Source organism: Psammomys obesus, unplaced genomic scaffold (assembly GCF_907164565.1).
Source record: "Psammomys obesus unplaced genomic scaffold, mPsaObe1.curated_primary_1811, whole genome shotgun sequence".
NCBI lineage: Eukaryota > Metazoa > Chordata > Mammalia > Rodentia > Muridae > Psammomys > Psammomys obesus.
Window position 1 is genome coordinate 1,538,033 of NW_026596040.1, and position 18,020 is coordinate 1,556,052.

The 18,020-nt window shown below is 46.3% G+C and overlaps 1 protein-coding gene across 3 annotated transcripts in view; it reads left to right on the forward strand.

Annotated features, from left to right (window-relative positions):
* Positions 1-17,450, forward strand: part of Arhgap26 (Rho GTPase activating protein 26) — a 384,765-nt gene extending 367,315 nt beyond the window's left edge. For all 3 annotated transcript variants that reach the window (XM_055622582.1, XM_055622584.1, XM_055622583.1), the window contains 2 exons: positions 3,838-3,929; positions 11,947-17,450. In XM_055622582.1, coding sequence (XP_055478557.1) covers positions 3,838-3,929; positions 11,947-12,035 — 181 coding nt within the window. In that variant the 3' untranslated portion in view covers positions 12,036-17,450. The remainder of the gene's footprint in view (positions 1-3,837; positions 3,930-11,946) is intronic.
* The last annotated feature ends 570 nt before the right edge of the window (positions 17,451-18,020 follow it).

Here is an 18,020-nt window from a genome sequence, read left to right on the forward strand (position 1 = left end):
AAATAGTCTTGGGCATTAGTGGAACTGGGCACGTCAAAGGCTACTCAGTGCTGCCCCTTCTGGCCTCTGTTAGAAGAACACCATTTTGAAGCAGACCCATAGTCCTTTAGGAATCTGTCATTTTGAAACAGGCAAGCCACAGTTGGGCTTGAAATTGGATGTCACTGAGTTACATGTTTATGCAAAGATAAGTGCAGACCAGACTCCTGCTGGAGAGACAGCTCACTAGGAGACAAGTTACAGTCCCTAATTGCTGTTACGTTGTCTAGCCAAGATGTGGGGACGTACACCCATTGTTTGGGTCTAGTGTCACCTCTCCCCAAATTGGCTATAAGAACATAAAGCTTTAGACTTCCTTCCTTTGGCAAGGCTTTTAACAACATATTCTGAATGAGACCTAATTAGGGGTCCTGGTAACCTGTGGGAATGGCTCTCTCTCCAAGCCACCTTTTGAGCTTCTTGTTTCAAGCGCAGACGTAGAGGTGCCTTTTGTAGCCCAGAAGAACATGGATACTGGAAGAGCCCTCCTTTAACATTGGCCCTTGCTTTCTCTACTTGCCCTTCCACTTCGCCAGAGTCCCCCACCCAAATCAGACCCCTAATTTGCACCCGGGCCCCAGGGAGCTGCCTTAATGATCAAGCCGCAGGGAGCTGGCCCCTCCTCCAGTGGCAGGCACCAAAGAGTGGGTTGTCATTCTGCAAGCTTGCAAGGGCATTTGAGGGAAATTCCTTTGAGTGTTTTCCTGGCCTCGTTCCATGCTCAGAGGCAAAAATTAAAAGTGAACCAGCAGAAGGTTCCAAAGTTGGTCGTGCCCTTGAAGGCCCAGCCCAGAACTAAAGAATGCGGTGATGGGAACTGCTGACACCTCCCCAGGCTGCGTGAGTTGCAGAGTAGGGAGGAGCCAAACAACAGTGCTGACTTCAGTCAGAGCCTGGGGGCTTCCCACCCCCTGAACTTCAGCCAACAGGAACCTCTGGGTAGGAGTCTTTACCTAAAGCAGATGCCCTAGCCACTTTCAGAGGGAGCTGTCGGCTTACACCAAGGCAGACTTTCAATAATCCATGACTTCCCCGGTTACAGTTGCCAGACACTCGAAGCAAATAAACACACAGCCTACTCAGATAAATTTGAATTGGAGATAAATAAAGAAAAAATACATTTCTTAGTTTGTACCTTATGGAGATACACTAAATATAAGTATTCATTAGTTATATGAAATTTAGAGTTGACTGGGTGTCCTTTACATTCTCTGGTGACCATGCTTATGAGAGAAGGTGACAAGCCCTATAAAAGCATGCCCTATAGGGCTAGAGATGTAGATTAATGCAAGAGTGCTTGCTTAGACTATCCATGGCACCCTGCTATGAGATCCCCAGCTCTACAGGGGTGTGTGTGTGTGTGTGTGTGTGTGTGTGTGTGTGTGTACATGCACACATACATAAACACAGCCCTTTGCATCCCTTTATTTTATGTACACATTAAGCAGTGGGGCAGATTTTCTCATCAATTACCGGTTACCTGTTAGAGAAGAACAGACTCTCTCATGACCTTCATCTTTACTTTTAATACACCATTTTCTTCCTGAAATTCCATTACTAAATTGCAGAATTTTAAAGTTAAAGTAGTCCCTTCGAATAATGATTGTGGGTGCTAGGGACCATGGCCTCTGCTTTCCACTTGCTAAACAGTCCTGTTGGTGTCCCGGGTGGCTCCTATTCTGTTCCACCACCTTTCTTTAATGAGCCGATTAGGTAACCTCTCAGAGAACCCCAATCCAGAGAAACCTTGCCTTCCCTGATCTCTTCACACTATTCCCTCCTAGGCAGCTCTCCTCAGAGGCAGCCCTCCTCAGTGTGGCCTTCACCTTGGCTCCTATGGCCGGATTCTCCTTCTACCCTGCATGTCATGCAAGGCTCCACATGGTTATCAGTATAATGCTTGGCTGTTTTAGCACCTCTCACAGCCTCCTGGCTGTTCAATACCCCGAGGTCAGGGAAGGTGGGGAAAGAGGAGTATACTTTTTTTTGTCCACTGTGGAAAGCTGCCCGATGATTTCTGGGCCCTTGCTAGCCAACATGCAGGTTTATTATTTAATGAGATTAGACCAGAAGAGCTGTTTTCCAGCTGTAACTGATGAAAACCAAAAGCTTTTCTCCTTCATCCCCAGTGTCCCTGTATTATTTTCTTTCCCTTTCTCAGTTCTGCCCTGCCCAGCATCCTCCCTGGGTTATAAGAAAACCAGAGGGAACAACAGTATGCTGTCATTTCCCTAGGAATGCATTCTGGATAACACTGCTCACTCTACTGTATACAGACTCTTTCAGTTGTCTGTCCTTGAATTTTCGTGGAACTGAGACTGGAAGGAGCACACCACTCTTGGTTTCCATCCTCCATAACTTGTCTTTACCAAAGAGAGCCTGTATTTGCTCACCCTCAGTAGTAGTGGTTCAGAAAATCTGGGCTGTTCTGTCTCAGCTGAGAGCAGACCCCCCTCAGCCACTAGAAACCAGTGCACACTGGGAACTGGGGCATTACCAGCTCCACTAGCCTCTCAGATTGCCAAGGGAAGAGAAATTAAATGACATACATCTCTTGACTGATTTCTTAAACCCCAAGTTCTCCTGGGTTATTTAAATTGTGCTTCTGCATTCCAGAGTATACTCCATTGCATGACTTGGAGAAAGAAAGTCACTTGTGGCAGATAAAGAGCAGTCTTCTGACAGTGTGATGTCATTCTGACCCGTGAAAAGTCTACAGACAGCTGAGAATAGCCAGGTGCCAAAGTCAAACTTGACAGAAAAGAGTAGAATTACCCTGTTCTCACAAAAGACTGTGAAGACACGGGCTTTCACCTCATGGCCCGTGATGGTCAAACTCTGCCCTGTTTTTTCGGTAGAGAACTTTTAACTGGAACACTGGTTTGTTTATACACTGTCCCAGGCTGCTATGTGCAGCCGCGTAGCATGAAGTAGTTACAACAGAGACCACATGCCTTCAAGAGCTCCAAGACTCAAGAGCCCTGTCACTGCAGTAACGTGCCAGCCTCAACTTTGGCTGTGTGTAAGAATCTCTTCGAAAGTGACACACAGACACTTCACTTTCGGTTCTGTTGCTTATAGTTCCATCTTCAAGTGCATAGGACAGTTAAATGTTCTTTTCATCTGCAAGTCCATAGGACATGTAAATGGTCTCAAGGGCATTCTGATAACACTGAAAGAGCATTGTCAATATTCATTGAATGAGAGAACCTGAAAGCAAACCCAAAAGATCAGCCTCTATCTGCGAACTCCCATGCTGGTGTACATGCGTGCTCACACACCACCTCCATCCTTGCCTGCCCTGAGATCTGAAGAGTTCCAGCTCTCGAATGGTCACCAGCAATGGAGACCATCTGGCCACCCCTGCTGGGCTGAAACCTGGCTTTGCTGGAGTTTCCTCTGGATTCCACTGGGCTTTGCCAGCTTCCAGGAGCAACTGGTGGGAATATTCTGCAGAGTCCTGTGGCCCCTTCCCAAGCACTCTGTCTCTGAAATCCCCTTCCTCCCCCAACCCTAGGGCCAGCTGTTATAACTAGCAGGTAAAGTTTCTCAGGGGCACAAGGTGACCTTGGAGAATTGTGGCTTCATGGGGCATATGGCCTTTTCCTAACTCTTCCTCGGTTTTCTCCTGTGGCCTTTACGACTTTCCCACCTCCTGTTCTGCCATCTGGCTGCCTTGTCCCGGCTCTTTCCAAGAGAGGACTAGGTGCCTTGTGGGGAAAGGGCAGAAGAAATATGAACTATCTTTGGCTTTCTGGGGTTCAAAGCAATGTTAAATGAACTCCCCTTTCCACACAGCACACCATTCCGGAAGGCAAAGGCCTTGTACGCCTGCAAAGCTGAACACGACTCTGAGCTCTCGTTCACAGCAGGCACCGTCTTCGATAATGGTGAGTTTTCCCCATCACTTCACAAAAATGGACAGGAAGCAGATGGATGAATTTTCCTACCTGGGGTATGGGGCTCTTCCCCCAAAATTAGACTTGTGGAGGCGTTACCCTGGGTAGGCCCAGAAAGGTACGTGGCCTTGGTGTTTAATATTTGTGCGCTAGACAGGCTCAAAGATGAGGGAGTGAGGTACAGGACAGTGGAATTGGGCAGAGAACTGGAGGTCGCCTGGTCACCTGTTCCATTCTGTTTTCCCCTTGGGATCTGGGCCTGTGCATTGTCTTCAGCAGATGAGGCCCACTCCTCACACAGCCCGGTGGGTGTAGCTCCTCCTGTGCTCTTCCCTTTAGACCTGAGATCACAGAACAGACTTCGTAACGTGATGTCACTTACACCCCAGCAGCCTCCTGTTGTGGCATCTGTTGCAAGAATGCATTGTGGCACTGCATAATACTGGAGTCGGGACCTGCTTGGTGCACTGCCATCCTGGCCTTTTCTGCCTTCCTCCCTGAAAGCATGTGTTACAGTGAGAAGTGAAGCTGTGGTTTGGCATAATTATTTACCTAAGGAGAATCTGGACTCCCATGCAAACATCAGGCTTCTGTGATGGCTCTTTTCCATGGGAGAAGTTTTCCTTCAGGGTTACAAGCAGTTAGTTGTATTTGGTTCCAGAACATGGGGATTTGCTCTGGCTACTCCTTGGCCTCATGTGGGGTGAAGGCAAAGATCACCCCAATCTGCCTGGCCCTAGACCCGCCTCGCCTCATGTGACTGAGAACCAGCAGAGGTGGAGGGCAGTCAAGGAGCACACACAGCACAGGAGAGTCTGAACCCTAGAGCCAGCCACAGTGCATGTCTCAGCCTGACCGTTTGCTCTGCTATGACCTTAAGCAGTGATGTCACTTCACTGTGCCCTGGTTTTCTTCTCTGTCGCAGCAGCTAATACACCTACCTTCCAGGGCATGATGAAAGGACATCCAGCTAAGATACAGTGTGTATGAAATGGTACCTAAAGCATGGGAGGTATTCAGTATGCTGTCGTTGTTATCATCAGGATCTCGTGTCTCTCTTAGAAAGTCTGTGGCAAGCTGTGCATGGTGGTACACATCTGTAATCCCAGCACTCAGGGAGGCAGAGGCAGAGGCAGGTGAATCTCTGTCAGTTTGAGGCCAGCATGGTCTACAAAGTGAGTCCAGGACAGCCAAGGTTACACAGAGAAACCCTCTCTCAGAAGAGAGAGAGAGAGGGGAGGGGAGGAAGAAAAGAAAAAAAAAACTGTGGCACTATAATCTGAAAACAAGGACAGCTTTTCCTTTTGGCTAACATGGCCCCTAGCTGTAGGTACTGTTTATGTCTTTGGAACCTGCCATCAAATCCAGAGTGCCTGGCACCACCCCCTATATTCTGCCCTCATTTAGTCAGGCATGAGCAGACATAGTCAGAAACACAGCACACAATGCAAAGTTCCAGCCTGGGCCTCCTGCACCAGCAGCGATTGGGACACACTTGAAACTGCCTCTGCCCTGATAAGCCAGAAGTCCACCTTGAAGCTGACCCAAGTCCAAGGTCCTATGCTGAAGCTTTGGCTCTATTGACTTTCTTGTGTGCGCCTTAATAATCAGAGCACATAAAGTGGCCAGTGCACCACCTCTCCTGCCAGGAGCTGATGCCTGCAAGCCTAGCAGACTGGCATGTAGAGTGGGTCGGCTGAAGGCTGTCCCAAACCATGTCATGGTGAGTGTGCCCTCCACAGACCAGCTGTAATAACATGATGCAGCTTCCCCAACAGACGAGTCAGAATGAATGTCACTACTGGGGCATGGGTGACGAGTATATTCAGAATTACGCAGTTCTCATCACTGTCTAATTCTAGGATAACACACACACACACACACACACACACACACACACACACACACACACGTACATGCACTCATGCATAATCATGTTGTTTTTACCCCTAAGCTCCTTCTCTCCAGCCCTATCTTCTGTCTCCAAAGATGGGCCTGCTTTGAATATCTCATACAGATAGAATTGCATAATATATGGTCTTTGTAACAGAAATTTTTTTATGTGATGTTTTTCAAAGTTAATCCGGGCTGTACCATGTATCTGCACTTTCTTCCTTTTTGTGGCCAAGTTGTATTTCATTGTGTGGCTAGACTACCTTTTACTTAAACAGCTAGCAGCTAACTGATGGGGTATCTTACTGGTTCTCACTTTTTCACTGTTAAGAATGATACTCTGTGAACATTTATGTTTTGAGTATTTTTTAAAAAAGTTCTCCTAAGATTGCTGGCTCCTGTGGAAATGCCAGACTATTTTTACAAGGAGCTTGTACCTCTTTGCATCTCCTTCTCTTTCGTTTTTAAGTCTCATCTTTGAACAACAACAACAGAAAGTCAGGCGAACACCCCATGATTTTTATGTGCCAGGGCCTTTCCTTCCCAGCGGGGTCTCTGCCCAGCAGGTTCTGTGACTACTCCCCAACACCACCAGGTGACCATCATATGTCACCTGAAGACACAACAGTGGTTCCCTTCCCACATGTCCCCATGCTCTGTAGGGCCATGCTGACTTCTCCAGTGATGGAGCTGTGTACACGTATGTGACTGTGGACATGCTTATGCCATGATCCACATGTGGAGATCAAAGAACATTTCCGGAGTCAGGGTCCTTCCATCTTTTTGTGACACAGCATCTCTTGTGTCTGCTCTGTGCTCAGACTCCGGTCTAGCTTCCCACCAGTTCTCCCTGCTTCCCATCTTACAGTGGGAGTTCTGGGATTTCAGAAGCACAGCCATACAACCTTGGCTTTGAACAGAGGTTCTGGGGGTCAAACACAGGTCATCAGGTTTGCACAGCAAGTGTTTTTGTTCTATGAGCTGTATCCCTGGCCCCTGACAGACATGCTAATCCACTTTCTAGACTGTTTTGCCTGGTAATATTTCACCAGGTCCTATTCTAGAGAAAATACAACTTTTATTCTGTTGGAGAAATCAGGCAATAAATAAGGAAATAATGAAGGCTTTAAGTGGAGAAGTGGCCTGCCCTTTCCTACTATTCCCTGGAAAGATAAGGTAAAGCCCATGTCAGAAGCCTGGATGTTCTCTGCAGCTGTCATATTACAGCTTCCTACTGACAGGTTTTGTCATGTGTGTGCTGTATTTTGTGTGTGGAATAGGGAAGAGAAAGGAAGGGTGTGTGGAGGTAAAAGCCTGCTGCTTCGTAAACATTAATCTCTCAGCCTTGGGGTTTCAGTGGGCCAAACTTTGACTTTGGAGTGGCGCTCAGTCAGCTCCTGGACTCTGTGTAGCAGGGGATGGATGTGGAATACTGGGAAATATCTCCAATGTCAGCTCCTGCCAATCTACCAGGAAACTGTCCTCTCCGATAGGAGCACCTCAGACAGTAACTGGAAAGAGAAGTAATTTGTGTTCTCAGGAGCATTAGTCATCCAGAAGCAGTGTGACCAGTGATACCTAGAAAATTCATGTGGCAGTTGAAAAAAAAACTGGCTTCTTGGGATATTCTTCTCAAGTTTTGAGATGAGGGTCTGGGAGACCTATCAGTAGGTACAACTTGCTGCTGGGGCATGAGAACCTGAGTCCCTGCCCCTAGTGCCCCTGCCAAAAGCTGTGTGTGGTAGAGTGCCCATAATCACAGTGCTGAGCAGATGGGGCCAGGGGGATCTCTAGAGCTTTCTAGCCGTCTACTCTAGTCAAATTCATGAGTTTCAGGTTTGATGTGAGACCCTGTCTCAAGAAATAAGGCAGAGAGCAACTGAGGAAGACGCTGACCCTGAACTCGAGCTTCTGCACACACATGCACACACGTGCGCACATCTGTGTGCATGTATCAGGCTAGTCTCAGCCTCCCTAACTGTTTCCACTGCCCTCCCCCACAGCATCCAGCCAATTTTCCTTACTCACCTGCCTGTTCCCACCAGCGGCCTAGCAAGTCCTGCCATTCCCATTCTTGCCCCTCAACTCATCTCTGCATGCAAGCTAGAGTGAGCTTCCGAATCCTGCCATGCTCTTCCCATTTAGAGCACCTTATCTCCTGTCGCTCTGTGAGGTACCGCCGAGGCCCTCTGCAGCCCAGCTCCTGCCTCCTGACCTCTCATCGTTACTTTATACACCACGGCTTTGGAGGACATCTCCACAAACTTCTGCTCAACTATATCTTTCTGTAATTGAATTTGTTGGTGCACAGCCCCCCTTTTTTGTTGGTTTGTGTGTACTCTGTGGCCACACTTTGTGGTCCTTTCTAGGGAGTGTTCAAAGCACTGTTCTGAGATCACATCTAGCTTTTCTGTGTCTTGGAGCCTTGCATCTGCTCTAAGCACTCTTGGCTGATGCTGTGAGCGCCTTTGGGATAGAACTTTCTGAGTTCCTTCTCTCCCCAAGTCCCATCTCTTTTTTCCCTTCCTTCCCCTCTTTCTCTCATTCATATTCTCTCTCCCCTTTCCCTTTTTACTATGTTTATGATAAACTGTCACTCCACTAAGGAGACATATGTGAGAACCCGGCACAGTGTCCAGCCCCTGATAGGTGCTCATAAGACATTAGTGTAATGAATAAATGCCTGCTAATCTCACACCTGTAACTTCCTCCAGTGGAAGCTTCTTCCCGCTGACAGTAGCCAGTCATTGTCCATAGTGAATTAGGAGAGAAGAAAGAATGAGCTGAGTACTCCAGGAACTTGTGTTACACGCAAGGCTGTAGCAGAGGGAGAGGTTGGGCCCATGTCAGTAGCAGCTTAAATTATATGCTATGCTCACTGGGCTAGCTCACTATTTGCTATGCTCACTGCCACTCAGACAGCTTCTTGCAATGCATAGTGTGTATATAGCACACTGGACACTAGTGCAGGTCAGCTGCCAACCTCTTACTAACTGCTTCACCAGTCAGAGTCCTGAGGCAGGCAAAAGCAGAATTCAGCCTGTAGGTACTCTGTAGGCCCCAGGCCTCTAGAGTACCTCCATCGTCTACCAGCTGTATACATTTTTTTGGCCAGCTGCTTAACCATTTGGCCCCTCAGTTTTTCATCTGTAAATGGCTTTATGTTCACACTGAAGCTAATACAGGTAGAGTAGAGTACCTGTTAATAAAGCTTCTACTATGTAGTTCATGCCAACAAGAAACACCTTCTCTGACTGAATCAAAGCAGGATATAGTGGAGGAAGGTTTGGTCTCTGGGTTCGAATTATGGTTTCACTCTCATGACTGTGAAACTTAATTTGTCTGAAATTCTGAGCACCTGGGCCCCATGACACTCACCCTTTAAAGTGTTGGATTGGGTCACAGTGGGTAATGCAGAAGGGAGCTGCTGAAGGCTGTTGAGCCAAGTAGTTGAAACAACAAACTGAAATGCACTAAAACGTTAGAGAGCAAAGTTTCATCATTTCAGCAGTTTATTAATAGGACCCACCAACACTGTATGTGATATACTGTGAGATAAACTGTGAATTTTCCAGAAATCAGGAGGTGAAAAAGCAGGTAGAAGCAAGTCCATAATACTGTTTATGAAGGAGCTGAGCCCCCTGTCAGACCAGGGAACAGATTACAGAGGGAAGGAGAGTCAGCTATCCCTTTTCTTCTAGCTAACCAGAACTCAAAATTTTATTCTTAACTATCACCTTAATTACAAGGCATTTTGAAACACAAAGGTCATAGCTTTTAACTTCTATAAACCAATGAAAATGCAGGTGCCTAGGGCCCAGGAACCTGCAGATTCCATGAGCATGTAGATAGGGCTGTGTTGTTGTCTAGCAGTAGCCTTTAAGAAACCCTGGCTTAGAGACTCATGTTAGTCATCAGACCGTTGCAAAGGCTGCTTTATCCCTGCGGCCCGTGTGACACATCAGGCCTTCCTCGTTCCTTCTGCGGCTTCGCATAGTCTGGAGATTCCTCAGGTTTGTAGATAACACCTCAGTACCTGTGCTGTTTGAGCACAGGGTAGGAAGTAGACACACACAGCCATCAAAACAGCTACGCTGTGGAGTAGCAGAGCTCTTTCGGTTATCTTTACTTAGTTCAGATTTTTGTTTGTTTGGGAGTTTAATTTGTTTATACTTTGGTTCCAAACATCTAAGGCTTACTGAAGCTTTGGTGGGTTCAGGAACCAAGGCTTTTGCCCAGACTGGATGGCGGAGGGTTCCTGAGGTCCTCCTGTCTCCACCTCCCAGGGCTGGGATAACGATGCATGTGCCACAGCTAGCCTTTTACATTTACGTTTACATTTCCGAGAAGTTAAACTCAGTCCTCAGACTTACAGACCAGGGGCTTTCTCCAATTTTGTCATCTCCTCAGCCCCTGGGCCGTGTTTTCCTAGGAGGAAGTTCCTAGTTCCTAACCTGCCCTGGGAGTTAATGATGCACTCACATTGGCTCCTTTAATCCACTGCAGAAACCACAGAAAAGGTTCTGCCACCACTGTAGAGGTACAGACATGGAAGGGATCTTGGCAGCCTCAGCTGGTGGCCAGGCAGAGGGCAAGCCTAGTCAGTGTTCTTTATAGGCGGCCTGGCAAGACCTGGAGAAGCCAGTCACCCCTGCAGGTCTGGGCTATCATCCTGCTTAGGCTTCATTCTTCAGGCCTCATGGTAGGAAGTTATGCAAGGTTTTGAAGGCCAGCTAGTAGCTGTCTGACTACATTTCCACCCAAGGCAGTGTGTAAATGCATTAGTCTTCTAGAATCCTCAGAGCCTGTGGCTTTGTTTTCTCCCCATTGGCTTCCATCGGTTTCTGTTCTTCTTTCCCTACAAACCGAAACTAGAATTATACAGTAGTGTCGGGGCGGAAGTGCGTTTCTAAAACAAGCTCAGGAAGTCACTTAATTAGCCTAGGAAAGGAACAGGGGGAAATCTGTTCTCCCCACACAATCCTGGATAACTGGAGTTTTCCTAATCCATTTAGAGTGAGTACCCTGCCCCACCCCAGAGTGACCTGGACTTGTACAGCCCGTTCACAAGTAGGAGCCCCCCACATCCCCATACACGCTCATCACCGAGGCTCACAACTCCATCTCTTCCCTCCCACTATGATCTGCTTCATAGACTCAACCAGATTTCTCTGTCTCTTCATCATTGTTGGTTTCCACAGAGGGGGAGTGTGACCTAACAGAAATGAATCTATATTCTGTAGATGTTCAAAAAAATCAAAAGGATGGGAACTTTAAAAGTTGCAGTAGAGGAAGCAGAGAGCTTTCTGGCTTGCTTATGGGAAAAGTTCTAGAATATAGAAAGGAAAAGGAAGGAAGGGTGTGGGTAGAAGAGAAGGGAAACATTCAGTGTCTACAGATGAAAAAAAGATCTGCAGGGAAAGGAGAAGCAGTGCTGAGGATTTAAAGGTACAAAAGCAGGTAGGTCAAGCTAGATATGATGACTCATGCTGCTAACCCCAGGACCTGTAATACTGAAGCAGGAAGATTGCCATGAGTTGAAATCTAGAATACAAGATTGAGATGCTGTCTTTAAAAAGATAAAAACAAAGGTGAACAAACACACAAAATAACCAGCAAAGCTTAGTTCTTAACAGTCCTCCCAGGGCATGCCTTTGTACATAGTTGATAATGAGCAGAGTGGGTCAATTCGTGCATGTATGTATGTATGCAAGGATGGATGGATGGATGGAGCATCCCAGCTGTTGACCTCTAACCTAAAAGACTGTAAATCTGTTGCATATCATTTAAAGCAGGAACTTCAGAAAAATCCGTAAAGCCACTAAAACTGCATGTAAAAATTTGAATGTCTGAATATTTCTCTTTTTGTTGTGGAAAGAGTTCAGAACAAAGTTCCTCAGAAGGGTGTCATCCCAACAAAAGGCTAAGGACCTCTGTTTCAAACCTCCTGGAATTACATAACATAGTAAGCAGCTGTATTCGTTCCCCAGACTTAACCTTCCGCATCCTCCCAGGCACAGCGCATCCTCCTCTTGCTCTGCCGGTGACCTCATCTCTCACTCTCTCTCTCTCTCTCTCTCTCTCTCTCTCTCTCTCTCTCTCTCTTCTTGTACAGTTCATCCGTCTCAGGAGCCTGGCTGGTTGGAGGGGACTCTGAATGGAAAGACTGGCCTCATCCCAGAAAACTACGTGGAGTTCCTCTAACCTAGAGCCCCAGCTGAGCTGCTGAGCTTTATGTGGTCTCCATGACAACTGCTGATTCTGGTGTTGTGGGCCACTGAGAAAGCAGGGAACCGGACTGTTGCCTCCTGCCAACACGAATGCACCTGGGAACTTGTGTCACCTTTCTCCATGATCATCTCAGCTAACAGCACAGGGATGCTGCAAGAATTGAAAGTCCATCAGCAGAGGAGGCCGTTTGATTTTGACAACCCAGAGGAAGGCTTGCAAAGCTGTTTTTCCACGAGTGCCCTAACTAGAGAGCACTGATTTCATGTCAACAGTCACCCCAATCCCCAGGCTTCTGAGAAGAGGGAGCAGGAGGAGAACAGTCCTAAAGGAAGTACAGCACTGCTGAGGTGGATAAGGCAGGGCAAAGAAACTGGCACAAGATGCAGGCTGCCTCTGTTGCTGTTGCTTACAGCAGACATGCGTTCTCTCTCCTTCATTCTCCCAGAGACACCGCTCTGAAGGCAGCTGGGCCTGTCTGGAAGCACACAGGATGAAGGGGTTGCCGCATTGTTTATACAAGGTCCAATCTCTCACCATCTCTTGAGCAGCTGTTGGCCTGTAATCAACAGATTTCAGTACAGTCCTCTCATGCAAAGAAGCACACGTCCCTCACATTCTCTGCCACCGAAGGCTTCCATCACTGCCATCACCTAGTAACCATAGCAACCCAACCTACTCTAAAACTAAGCCAACAATAATAATCCCCTTTGTGAGACACTCCCCCCTATTTCAGCTGTTTGTTTGTGTTTTGTTGTTGTTGTTTTGTTTATTTTTAGGTTTTTTTTTGGAATGGTCTTCCAACAATCTGAAGCAAAGGATTAGGCCTTTAGGGTGGTCTGCCTGGGACAGACAGGATAGCAGCTGGGGACTGCTCCCTTTCTGGAAAATGTCAGCATCATCAGAAGATACTTGGAGCAAACTCTGGGGAACTGTTGAGGTTGAATCCCATATACAGTGGGTCAGTACTTCTGTTCTCCATGTAACAATTTCTTGCTTCAGAGGGCAAGATGCTGCCTCCCCATCGGCTAGCATCTGACTGGTTCCCTCCAGCCTCCCCTCTACCTGCTGCCTATCTTTGCCCTTGCCAATGATCCCCAAACAGCTCCCTACAATGCTTTTGCTGCTGGGGTCCTTTGGATTTTAGAGATGATCCTTGGAACAAACCTGTAGTATGAATTTTAAAAGGACATATATATCACTGCCACCCAGAAAAAGAGGGACTTGTTAACTAGGAAAGGCCATTAAGAATCTGGAAGACCCCAAATGTTGAGGCCTGGAGGCTAGTCTGGGTAACTTCAAGGAAAGGGAATTCTCAGTTAAAGGGGACTGGGTCTTAACTGTTGTGCATGAGAGACCACCTGGCTGAGCATCACATGACCTCAAAAGAACACAATCATGGCATCTTCGCATGTGAGTGCCCTGATAGAGCGACTCTGGACAGACAAACTGACACTCTCCAGGGGCCCCTCGGATGGCAGCATTGCACCAGAGTGTCTCTGGCTTCTGGAATTCCTTTAGGGTTGCCTAATGAAGAAAAGAAAAACTTGAATTGTGTTGAATTACTGTATCTTTTGCTTTTATTTTCTTTTTAAAGATAAACTTGTAAATAGAATGATTTGAAATATTATATGGTAAAGTTTTATATTTGATATTCTTTAAGCTAGTTGCTCCATACATTTAGTATTTTGATTGTTGAACAAGTGTGTTTAAAAGGGTGCGCAAGAGACCGGGCTCAAGAGACAAGGTCATGTCCAACTCTCTGGTTCAGTGAAAGACTGTTTCCTTATGGTTCCTGTTGGTGAGCCTGAAAAGTTAGTTGTATTCAGTTGTCTTTATCTACATGTGATTTTGGGCTTTGGAGTTCAAAAGAGCATTTTTAGGCAGTGAATTTTCAAAGAACCGCCACCTAACAGTAAAGTGACACTCAGGATTTAAGTAGGTGGGGTGGGGGGGACTGTTTGCCTTTGTTTGCTTGTTCTTCTCAGGTGTATTTCTTGGTACCCTAGGATGTCCAGACCAGAGGAGATGGGAGAATTACTCCTTTTCTCTCAACTCTTCCTAAGGGCTTATAAATACAGCCAAGCTAGTTTGTAAATGTGTCTATTGGCTCTAAGAACAAAACCTGAAAGTCAGCTGCTGTGGTTCTCAGCCCTTGGTATGCTTTTACTCTTCCTATAGACACATTTCTTCACCTCCAGGTTTCCTACAGCCCCAGAGTAAAAAGAACCCCAAAAGGGATGTAGGTTGCGCGTCTACAGTTTTAAGAGTGGCTGGGATGCTAATAGTTCAGTGCTGTGACTCAGCTCAGGATTGTACTGCTGTCAGCCAAGAACTCAGCCAGGAGCAAGGGAGACTCCGTCAGGCAATCACAGGACTCCAAGCTGCCATTGAGGCTGGCTGTGTGACTCCTGCCTGTGGTCTTAGCACTTAGGTAGCAGAGACCAGAGGATTGCTGGAGTCCTAAGGCAGCCAGGTTTGAGGGCAGGAGGAGGGTTGAAAACTAAAGGAAGAAAGGGAATAGACTCAGGTTCCAGACCTATGCCCTGTGAGCTTGAGAACAAGTTGGGAAAAGGAGCCTAAGGGTATGCACACTCAAGTAGCATTGTGCTTTCCAAATTGAAAGAGCCCAGCATGATGCTTTTAATATATCTGATGATTTAAATTGTCACCTGTCCCATCATAAATGAAGTAGTCTTGTAGTCAGGGCCCCGCATGACTGCTTGGATACATATTCATTCTCTCCTGAGCTGGCCCTGGTTTGAAGCTACTGTCGTAGGCTGACCTCCTTCTAGTTTCCCTGAGGCTATGTGTGGCCTATGACAGATGGTTGCTCTGTTTCTGTTTGTCCAGCTAGGCCTCCCTCCTCCTCATGAGCTAAAGAACTGGATATATTAATATGAGCCAAGTGGAAAGGAACTTGAAGATTAAAAACAAAATGTGCCCTTTCTGCTCTCTGGACACCTCAGCTCCCCACGAATAAGGAAAACTGGGTTAGATTGTAGGGAATGAGTTGATATCAAAATGGAAATTCATTGACCAGAGTCCCAAAGATTTCCCAAGAGCTCTGCATTCCTTCCTCTTGTAAGGCCCTGGGATCAATCAGTTATGACCTGAATTTTGGGGCATTTGAGGTGATTTGCCTCACTCCTCCTTGGGATACAGAGTTCCATAACTAAACAATGCCATGCCATGAGAAGGTAGCTGCTTTCAAATCCCTATCCCCAAGCAGGTAAATTGGACTTGCTCAAGCTTGATGGGATTCTCTCCTATTTTTTTTTCAAGATAGATGTGTAAGAATGAACTCCATTCAGTGGACGACCCCCCCCCCCCGGAAGTCCATTAGCATTAGAGCCAGTTTTTAGTATTTCTAAAGCTATTATGTAAAGTCTGTGGGTGCTTTTTTTTTTTTTTAAACAATGAAGCAGAGAGAAAATGAGCAGTAAGTCCTTGCAGACTGGCACTGGTAGGTCAGAGCTGTGCTGGTTGCCTGGGAGTTGCAGGCGCTCACCCTACAACTTCAGATGTGACAGTGCCATCGCTGGCTCTCAAGGGGAAATCCTCGTCAGCTGCATCTTCCTCCTGAAAATGCTAGCCCCAATCACACCAAAAGCTGCCTCTCACTCATAGAGGTTCCAGAAGCACCCTCTACTGAGGTGGTGTGATTGCTTGTTCATGGCTTCTCCTCCACAGGCACCTGCCTCATACCACCCTGGCACTCCGAATTTGCTCTAGCACCCACTGTTCCTCGTAGACAAGGGAACCAAGTGTCTGCTTAGCTACCTGACTATCATGGGAATGCCCTGGGTGTGTGTGCCACCCCTGGCAAATTTGACAGTGATCACTTATGTCGACACACCTCCCCGACAGCCCTTTAATCACCCCGGTGCCCCTCACACCCCATGGCGGTATTTGAAAAATGTCTTTTGTGCTCAAATATTTCTGTAGCTGTGCTTGATCTAGTGGTTGTCCTTGAACATAGCATCAAAACGGCAAGAGCAGAGAGCAGTGAACCCTGCACATTCCTCCAACATGCCTGAGACGAGACTCCAACAGGAATGATTAGCTTTGTTCCTTTTGCCACCCACAGTACTTGCCTAACGTAAAGAGCTTCCCAAAGCAGACAGAGATTCCACATGTCGCTCCGAGGCAGCCCTGTGTTCATGGGAGGAAAGCATAGACAGGGTCAGGAAGGAAGGAGTGAACCATACTTCTCCCAGTCTTTAAGCGGGGGAGGAAAAGCTATCACAAGAAAAATCTCACAATTAATAATTGTTCACAAGTCTATAGGCCATTATAAAATGAAGATACCTTCACAGTGGAATGTTGTGGAGAGCAAAAACAGCATAGTCCTAATCCATGGAAGGAAGGAGAGCCAAGAATATCATGTGTCAAAATCCACACTAGTATAGTCAGCAGGGACCAGAGTATTGGTAGCTCGGTGTCTAACTGACCTGGAGCAGCTTCAGCCTGGCTGAGGCATGCTAAATCCCACACCCGCCATTCCCACAGGCTTCACCAACAGCCGGCATTCTTGCGCAAGGTTCAAGATGCTGGCATCAGCTTGTTGTCTGTGATGACATACATCTGGTGATTCTAAAAGTTGGTGTGCATGTGTTTGTGTGTATGTGGTCATGTGTAGCGCATACATGTGTAAAGATACAGCCTCTTGTATAGAGACACACATGAGCTGGCACTTCCAAAGCTTTTACAGCCTTGAAAATTTGGAGGGAGAGTTTCAGAGGAGCCTAGAGGCTCTTGGTTTCCTAGCAAAAGATCAGAGATATAAATGAAGTGCCATCTAAAACCTGTGTTCATATATATCACATAGTTATCCACAGCTGTGTTCTTTGGTGACTTATTAAAAGTCATGTTAAAAACTCAAACCCATAAATTCTTAGTAGCTAATGCTTGGCTAGTGTTCAAAAGCACTCAAAAAGACACTTAGTCTATATTTTGGGAAAGAAACTATTTGCATGTTTAATTCATCTTTTAGGCTACCGTTGAGTATACTCTAAAGTGCTGTGTGATATAATATCAGTAAAGTAATTATAAAGGCACTTTAATGTTTTCTTTTGAAAAAAAATCATAAATAACGCACTGTTGTAAATGTCAGTATTGAATATTGACTGGTGCATAGAAACAAATTTTGTAATTAAAATTTAACCTGCAGCTATGATAGAATACTTTTCCTGTTAGTAGAAAAAAAAAACAGTTTTGCCATGTTCAGGCTTTTAAAACATGTGTCTCTGTGCCACTGTGAGTATCTATAAAGAAAATATGATTTCTGTCAGGCACCTCTGAACCGTGGCTTTTTATGTTTGTGTATGTGGCCGTCCCTATAAAGTGAGTGGAAGTATGACTTTTGAATTAAATGACTTTTCCATTTGATGGTGTGTTTGTCTCTTGAATTTCTCGTTAGTTTTTACTCAGCATGTTTTAATTTCTTCTAATGTGCATTTATACACTGATCAACGCTCATAGGTCTAGGCTCTTACAATTAGGAATATCAACAACAGGGATGTTTTCTTATGAGCTCGGAGTGGTCCCTGTTCCACTTACTAAGAGATCAAATGCTGGTACACTTGAATCCACTACTCAGGCCTGTCACACAGTTAAACCTCCAATAGTCACATCCCACATAGCACTAAATGATTTTATCTCCTGGAATGCATAATGGGCTCGAGTCTTCCAAAACTCAGTTTTCTAATCAGTTAACCCTTTTCTAGAATGCCATGCAGAGCACCAGCAGGCTAACGGTACCACCAGGTGCTTCTCGGGCCTTCCTGGAATGTCCTGAGCTATAGCCTGGGATCTGGGGGCCACAGTTAGGCTTCTGACCTTACCCCGGAGTGAGGAGAAGGAAGAAACAGGGATGCTCCCCTGGAGCCTGGATTTAAGGAGGAAGCCATTGTAGGTCACATGTGGGCAGTCTGTTATCCTTCTTTGCCGAGGGTGGCC